Consider the following 8,759-nt stretch of genomic DNA (forward strand, 5'->3'; position numbering starts at 1 on the left):
GGTCTGTTATGCCACTGACTCTGGCCATGTGATTGGCCGCTCTGTCTTTCCTAGGGAGGGCATTGTCCTGTGGTTTAACCCCCCCCCCCCACCCTGGAGCTGAATAGGACTGCTCACTGGCCAGCAGCCCTGGGTAGGGCATGACATATTCTCTCCTACTCTCCCTGAAAAGGCAGAGTGATGGATAAAGGAGGCCCTCTATTGTGTGCCTCAGTGCCCTGAGCAGGGCAGGAACTGACCTAGGGACTGGCCTCCCAGCACTCAGCATCTGTCGCAGAGCTCCACAGCCAAACCACACTGACCTCTCAGCCATGCTCTTTCTGATCCAGCACCCTCACAGCCCACTGGTTGGAGAAATCACACAGCCTCTGGTTCAGTGTAATGCCCCCCAGTGGACAGATACGCTCACTTCCACTGTAAGGTCACATTGGTCAATTTGAGGTGAAAGTCTATATGATGTATGCAAAAAAGTGTATTACACCCATAGGCCTACAGTGAAAGATATGTACATGTTGTTATTTTTAGACCCAAGAAAGAAGTACCATGTGAAGCTCCTGGCGTTCAGTTTCATAGGCGATGGCTACCAGGCAGACCAGACTATCAGCACCCCTGGATGTGTCTGTAAGTTATTCACATAAAGCAAGCAACCATTGTCTATTGAGATAGATGATAGTTATCAATCCTTCGACGCAAGAGTACCTCTAACATAAAAAAAATTCTGTGTGCATCAGCGGTTCGTGATCGTATGGTGCCCCCTCCGCCACCCCCTCACCACGTGTATGCCAAGGCTAACAGCTCGTCTGCCGTATTCCTCCACTGGGGGCGTCCAGCCTTCACCTCCAGCCAGATCGTCAACTACACCATCCGCTGTAACCCTGTGGGCCTTCAGAACGCCTCCCTGGTACTCTACCTGCAGACGTGAGTGTCCTATATAATACCTTCCTCTTCATACCCCATAGCACATAGTAATTTAACTGGATAGAGGGCACTTAGTATGGTCATAAAACTCAGGGTAGCACTTAGTATGGATTTAAGAATTTGCAGGTCAATTGCCAAAGTATTGGATCTGATTAATAATCTCCATATACAGTATATGTTCTAAATCCATTTGTATCATTGTGGTTCTCCTCTACAGTGCTGAGAAGAACATCCTGGTCCCGGACTTAGAGCCCAACACCAGGTATGAGTTTGCTGTCCGCCTGCACCTTGACCAACTGTCCAGCCCCTGGAGCCCTGTGGTCTACCAGAGCACTCTGCCTGAAGGTGAGCACCAACATGGCTTCATACAGCAGCACATGCTGTATAGATGAATAGAATATTCTCTCACCCTTTTTGGGCTCCGATGGTATTTCCTAGCCTACTGAAATAGAATACTTACTGGAATTATTGTGCCTGTCTTAAAAATCTCCCCAGGACTCTCGCAGTCACGTATCCATAAGGCTCTGCATTCTGCAAACAAATCACAAATAGAGCGCAACCACTTGACAGAGCCTTGCCAATGAGCTCTCATTTTCCCTCTAATGGGGTTTTGCTCTTGAAAGGATTAAAAAGAGACACACAGGAGCAAATTCATTGAACTGCACAGTAGTCTATATGCTCACTCTCACTGCATTATTACACATATCTACACATCTCTAGGGAAAGGGATCATGAGCAAGGGCCATAGCTTGTGAGATGTAGTTATCCTTTTGAGTGACATCAAAGAACCTTCTCTGATTAAAATTTCGCGCTTTGGTCTAGGCCCTGGTTCAGACATACAATTTCAGTATTCCTCAAAACTCATTACCAGTTACGAAGAGCAAATTTTTTTTTATGGCAGATGTACATCTTCAGCGATTTAGCCTCAGGGTTAAAACTGGCATTTCTTCTTCCCCAGCACCTACTCTGCCACCGTCAGGTGTGAAAGTGACTCTGATAGAAGACGACACAGCGCTGGTGTCATGGAAACTTCCAGATGAGCCCAACTTGGCGGTGACACGTTATACCATCTTCTACGCTTCCAGGAAGGCCTGGGTAGCTGGAGAGTGGAAGGTGCTGCAGAGGGAAGGTGAGCCAAAGAGAGCGAAAGAGAGCGAGAGAGAGAGGCTGCAGGCTAAACTGGGCTGCAAAGACAGAGCCCTGCCCCAGCTCCACACCATTGGAAATCAACAAATGTCATCCTCTGATCCATTTCTGTATTTGTCACTAGTCCTTGTGATCTCAGGTTGTTCTTAGATAACCCTGTCTTTGTGGCTTTAGGTCCAATATTCTCATTCTCCTCTTTTAAGTGAGTGAAGGAAGGACTTCAATCACTCAAGATTGTAATCATTCAACTTGAAACACACTGGTCAAGAGTGCTGTAGTTACTTTGGACTACTACCATATAGTTAATGTGGCCATAGCAGCACACACATATGTTTTGTGTACCCAAAGGCCTGACGTGTGGCAGTAAGTATTACTGGCCGGTAAGTATTACTGGAGTGTCCAGCTCCTGGGTAAAAACACAGATTCTGGGTAGCATAGGCGTAATTGAGAGCAGATGACTCCAGGAAATGTGAGGCATCTGATCTTTCCTTTCTAAGCCACAGGTGAGGGGGTCAAAAGTGAGGCTGTTCACAAAGCCATCCTGCCTTGCCCCAGCCCCCCACCACTGGATATCAACCCTGTCGCCCCAACTGTTACTGCAGGGGAACTGGGTGGTATTGGGGGGGGGGGGGGGGGGGGGGGGGGGTTAGAGCCCTCTGATCCCTGACCCTCTGTCCTTTGCCTGACAATCTGGTCACAAATATCCCCTCATATGCCTCAGGTTTTTTCCACTGAGTTGTAAACCCCTGTTCTTCATGGGTCAGTTGAAAATGGGAGATAGGCGCAACCAAAATCAGGCCTGACATATTTCCTCCAGTTCATTTATTTAGAGATGAATTTGAACAGCTATATTTATTACCACGTGGTGAATGACAACACTGCAGCGTGTTAAAACAATATTCACATTTCCATGTCCTTTTATTGCTGAGGCTCAAATGGGTTGACATAGGTCACTAATCACATATTTCTCGGTGATAGGGAGCATCACCATGGCTCTACTGGAGAACCTACAGCCGGGGAACATCTACCTGGTCAAGGTGTCTGCGTCCAACGATATGGGAGACGGGCCGTTTTCACACACCGTGGAACTGGCCGTGCAGAACGATGGCTCCACCTCCGGTCACAACCCCAGGCGCTCCCATGGCTCAGCTACAGGTTAGTGACTAATGTGGTGCATACTTGGTCTTTCTTTCATTGACTTTCATGACAGGATTCCTCTTGTTGTCGTCACTTGACCTACTAGATGTAATTCAAATTCAATAGCTTGGCCTGCAGCCTTGGTCTCCTGCTAAATGATTTACACTGTAATACATCTCTGTGAATGTCAGGGGAGGTGATTGCCAGTTGTATTGATTTTGATACACAGTGTGGAGATGTAGTACCCACACAGACCCTAGATAGGAGTGTATGTCTCCTGTGGCTGTCTCATCACTTGTGACAACTGTCTTGCAGTGTTCTCTAGTGGTTTCTACCACCTGGACCAGAAGTCAATGACAGGGATCATCGTGGGGGTTTGCATTGCACTGATCTGCATCATCATCTGTGCCTTCATCCTTGTCTGCAGAGGCAAAAACAGGTAACCATTTTAATAGATTTAGTGTGTTGTTGTAACTTGATATGAGATTACTTTTCTGACTGCCCAGTTGGTTTGGATAGAACCTCTGCTGTTATTTCTATATTAATATTGTATGATTGTTTGACAGGAAATCGTCAGCTACTAAAGCCATCAGGCAGGAGTCTGGTCAGGTCCCCTCTGCTTCAGTCCACCTGGGCTCTGAGGGCCAGGCTGAGAATGCTGATGTTATGGTGCCAATGATGAGAGCAGACCACTTCATTGATGCCAAGGTAAGGGGATATGGCTGTTACGCCCTTCCTTTCCTCTAACAATTCCTCTTGCATTATGTCTCCAAAGTACATGGAAAATAACCAATGTAGACAGATTCAGAGCATTGCAAATTGTATTTAATTTCCAGGGGGGAACAAATCTGATCATCAATAGCCTCGGACCAGTTTATCCAATCACTGAGAAGAGAAATAAGTGGTTTTCCTTCAGTAATCAGAAAAAAATGAATGCTAAGAAAAGCCAGGTAAGAAAGATAAAACAAAAGTGTTCAAGTAAAATAACATTACTTAAATATAACATAATCGGAGGTGAGACCAGCTAGATATTCCTCCCTTTATCCATTTTAATTCCCTTCTTTGTTCTCCCTTTCTTACTTACTCAGATCCAGAGGAAGAGCCATGGAATCTGCTCGTACCAGCCAAGAGCAACAGTGCTGTGCTACAAGGATGAGTCTCTGTCGTCACCCAACCAGCCCACCTCCCTGCAGGTCCTGTTTGGTCCACCTTTTGACACAGAGGGCTCCTCCAACAGCGAGGGCAGCCACGAGACAGGCGACTCGGGCCGTTACTCTCACGACGAGACAGAGATGACCAACCTGTCCTCTGGTCCCAGCAGCCGCCCTGCGTCTCTGAGAGAGGAGAGCGGGGGGTCATTCTGCAGTCCTGCCCAGGAGAGTGAGGGGGAGCTGGAGGAGCAGTCTCACCTCGACCTGGGGATTGGAGACTCCATGGAGAAACCGTGCAACCATCACCACTATCAGGCCCCAGACAATTCCCAGCCTGCACTTTCTCTCTAGCAGTCTGTGTGACCTCCCTCTCCAATCTCTCAACCCTAAACTCACTCCACTGTTTTAAAAGACAATGAGCAGAAATCCAAAAATCCAGGTCTTTGGAAGAACTGGGCTCTGGTTTGGGTTCTGGTGAATGTGTACTCATTTTATTTTTATTCAATGTTTGTGTGTATGTGTTTGAAAGAAAAATCTCACCCACCATGAATGTTTCAAGAGATCGTCAAAAATGTGAAATGTGACTTACATTTTTGACAGTATTTAAGAGTTTATCACTGGAGCAAAGTGTAGAGTGAGCCCTTCTTTTGCTGATTATCTACCTCAGTTTACCTCTCGGTAAACTCCAACTATATATTTTATAATAACGACTTATACCTGAACTATGTAAGGGGTCTCTTCCTTTATGGAACAACTGATACTTCCTGATGGCAATAATTCGTTTTTGCTAGGTAAAATTCGTCCCGTATTCATTTTCCTCCTTGTTTATAATGAAGTACGGGATTGTAAGGGTACTGCAGATCTCAATTAAAGCGTTGTTATTTTCTTCTTTATCACAGGTTATTTAGACTATTTCTCAGGTTACTTTACAATAAGCTTTGAGTGTTTGGCTATGGTAGATTAAGGGCCAGTACAATTTACTACATAAGTTGCTGAAATTCAATAATAAGCCAGTATGACACAATGTAATTTTCAGGTTATCCATAGTAATAATGGTTATTTATATAGTAGTAATAACCATAGTAATAATGGTTAAAAAAAAAATCTTTTTTTTTGTTTGTCAATATGCAGTTGCCCTTACAATTCCTGTTTTATACTACCTCTTTTTAAGCATTATTTTGTTGTGTTACTATTTTCCTAAACTCAGGGAACAAGGTTTAGTACATTTGAAAAGCCATGTGTAATGTTCCATGGTTGACTGACAGGGTATCTTCTTAGTCCTGAACTGCTCATTGTAGGTGGTAGTTGCCATAGATCTGTATTGAATGTATCTCTAGAACATTGTCAGTTACGGTTCAGAGCCTTGTGATGCCCCACTCACAGGTGGAAAAACTTCAGTTTGAATTCAGTTGGAATAATGTGTCTGTGGTATGGCAGGCTATCTTTTTGGTTATTTTGGGAAGAACATACCAAAAATGCTTGTATCGATGTGTTTCAATACAGCAGACCTTAAAAGCTTTATAAATGGCCTTAAATGGGGAAAGAGACCCTCAGATGTCGGAGACAAGCAGAAAGGATCATATACCAAAGTCCGATCCATCTGAGGTCCAACTCTTTGACACATGGGGATGGGAGAAGTGTGAAGAATGATTGTTGAAAACCAAAAGCGTTAAATCAGTGCGATGGAAGTGAATGAACACCAAAAAAAAAATTTATCTCTAAAGATATCTATATTTTTGTTGACGTTTATGTACTACTGAGTACAGATTTTAGTTACTTTTGTTCTTTAAGTAGTTGATACTTTACCATAGAGTAGAAAAATAAGTTTAGCACTTGTCAGATTAGTTGATCACAGCCAATGTGCAGCGGTGACTGATGCTATCATACAAAGTAATTGTTTGCTCCCTCTGTTTGTTTTTGATCTCTCAGCGGGTCCCTGGGAAAATTACAATGAGGTTTTTCTCATGTATTAGACCAAAAATCTAACGCAGATCAGTTGAGATGCTGCTTCTAAGACAAAGCTTTGCACATGTGTGCCCCCGTTCTGTGACCAACTGAGTTGAGATGCGGGTTCTCTCAGAAAGTGCCCCCAGGATTTTGGGCCCTTGATAATGGTTAAAATGACAATTATAATCAATGTCATGCACACTAACCAAATCACCCTATTATTGGTTTTCTTTAGAGCTTTACTGTTGCAACTAGATGTGTACATTGTAGGGGGAAAGTATACTCCGGAGCTATATACAGAATATTATATTGATTCTCATCTTACATTGCAACAGTATTTTCAATCAACGGATTTCTAACTAATAGGATGACAGTTTGCATGAAGTGTGACACAATCAGTTTTACTTTCTTTTGAATGGCAAACAATGTATACCAAAGAATTCAGTTCACTGTTGCGCATTGGCAAGAGATCCATTTAGACATATATCTCTGCATGATATTTTCTAATTTTATATGGTTCCAAAAGCTTTATCCCCATTTAGGGTTTGATTACTACTTAATAAATGGGTGTCTATTAGACCACAAACCAAGATGAAAGTGGTAAACAGTTAGTGCTTTTAAACATGCATTGTTATTTGTCATTGAAGCAAAAAAATTAACCGATTTTTCTACATTATTTTTTACTTTTTCTCACTGGAGGAGAAATATATATTATTGTTTTTTCAATGGGGTTTCATATACCCCAGTTTTGAGAAAGTACCAACTGAATTTAGTTTTTTCCTAGATGCCTAAAATGTATTAATCTTTGATACGAATGTGAATATTTCTTTAAACTGTTGTAGATGATCATTAGTCTAAAATGCTGTGTTAAAATGTCAAGTTCATATTGTATATGGAATATTTTAGTTGTTTTTGCTTTTTATTTACATGTGTAATCCTCTGCATTGTTATAATGCCCGGTGACTGCAATCCAACTCTGATAACAACTAAAAGCTGGAATAGACAAGTTATTATTGAGCAGTTGCAGTAACAGTATTGTTTTTGTCTTTTCAATTGTGATAAAGAGTAACCATAGGGTTCTCATTCTTATATATGTTTTCAGAATGTTGGAGAGGGTTCTGCATTCTCGTATTGGTTGTGAATGTCCAATAAGTGATATACTGTCTTCTACCTCAGGTTCCTCTTCCAGCTTTTGATAGAGATGTGATGGATGCTATAGTCAGGGGGAGCCAAGAGATGAAAGAACGAGTGATGCAGATCCAGTCCTGTGTCTCTTAAATGTCAAGAGTTGTGTTCTTTTTTTTCCTGAACATGTGAATATAAAGGGATGAAGTGGAGGACTTGGTGTGAATCATAATTATCTGGTGCTCTGAGTCCCCTTTTCGTCTGCAGTCACGTTTTTCTGTAAAGGCTGTGCTGCTGGCTTTAGCTGCAGTGGTGGAGTGCTGTGGGTCATTTACAGTTAAACTCAGGGGAACCCACAGCTGCTCCACAGTTGTAGCGAGAGTAGCTTTGGGACACAACATTGGGAGTCTATGTAACCAATACACTCTCGTTGTTGTGTTTTGTCATTATTTTGTGTTAATGTTTGCTCTTTGATCACAACACCAACAGCTTTTCTTCAAGGTATTCAAGCAAGCCTTGGTCCTTACAACTTTCTTCATGACAAAAATGTTATAGCCTACTTGTCCAATTAAAGTTACAAATAATTTAAACAATAACTAATTCTGAGAATGACTGATTGAGTTTAAATAAAAAATAAACAATGTGAACTTTCTTGCACGTATTGGTATGTCTGTCCTCACCAATATTAGAGTATTATTATAAAACTATTAGAGACTGTATTAGAGTAGCTAGTATATTTAGTACACACACACACACACACACGGGTGTACACACACACATCAGCACTGATAATAGGTTAATTTGATATTGTTGTAGGTGTATGCAATAGCTAAGTTAGCTATGCAAAGTGCCAGATAGGTAACCATTTACAGTAACTGCTGTTAATTTTTCCTCTGTCAATAAACACCATCAGTCGACAAAATCTATAGATAATCTGACCTTTCTGCAGCAGGTAGCTCTGCCAAGGCAGCTTTTATCTTGTTGCAGGTTGAGGGACTAATTTACTTACACTATCTACTACTAGCTAGTATGACTATAGCATAGCCAGTAACCAGGTACGGCTAGCTAGCCAACAAGATAGTGAGAGCTAGCTAGCCTACTAGCCAACTTTGTTCAGTTGTTGTTGAGTTTGTTCTATTGGCATGCAAACTTTATAATAAGTGCTGTATCTTAGCTAACATTAGTAATTTTATCTTCCGGTCACACTCACACAATCAAATCCTCTCTTTGTGCTACCGACCTAGACTGTAAACACCCCCCTTAAACAATGAATATTTTATGAGGGGGTGTGTACATCTGGGTATGAACAAAACAAGAAACGAAATTCCCAAAATG

The 8,759-nt window shown here is 42.2% G+C and overlaps 1 protein-coding gene across 1 annotated transcript in view; it reads left to right on the top strand.

Annotated features, from left to right (window-relative positions):
- The window catches only part of LOC110526426 (protogenin A-like), a 44,857-nt gene extending 36,786 nt beyond the window's left edge, over positions 1-8,071 (top strand). The window contains exons 11-19 of the mRNA XM_036980822.2: positions 526-621; positions 732-918; positions 1,136-1,263; positions 1,877-2,047; positions 3,043-3,219; positions 3,517-3,640; positions 3,768-3,909; positions 4,038-4,151; positions 4,290-8,071. Coding sequence (XP_036836717.2) covers positions 526-621; positions 732-918; positions 1,136-1,263; positions 1,877-2,047; positions 3,043-3,219; positions 3,517-3,640; positions 3,768-3,909; positions 4,038-4,151; positions 4,290-4,703 — 1,553 coding nt within the window. The 3' untranslated portion in view covers positions 4,704-8,071. The remainder of the gene's footprint in view (positions 1-525; positions 622-731; positions 919-1,135; positions 1,264-1,876; positions 2,048-3,042; positions 3,220-3,516; positions 3,641-3,767; positions 3,910-4,037; positions 4,152-4,289) is intronic.
- Positions 8,072-8,759: the final 688 nt, after the last annotated feature.

Source organism: Oncorhynchus mykiss, chromosome 6 (genome assembly GCF_057628025.1).
Source record: "Oncorhynchus mykiss isolate SJ-2025 chromosome 6, ASM5762802v1, whole genome shotgun sequence".
Taxonomy (NCBI): domain Eukaryota; kingdom Metazoa; phylum Chordata; class Actinopteri; order Salmoniformes; family Salmonidae; genus Oncorhynchus; species Oncorhynchus mykiss.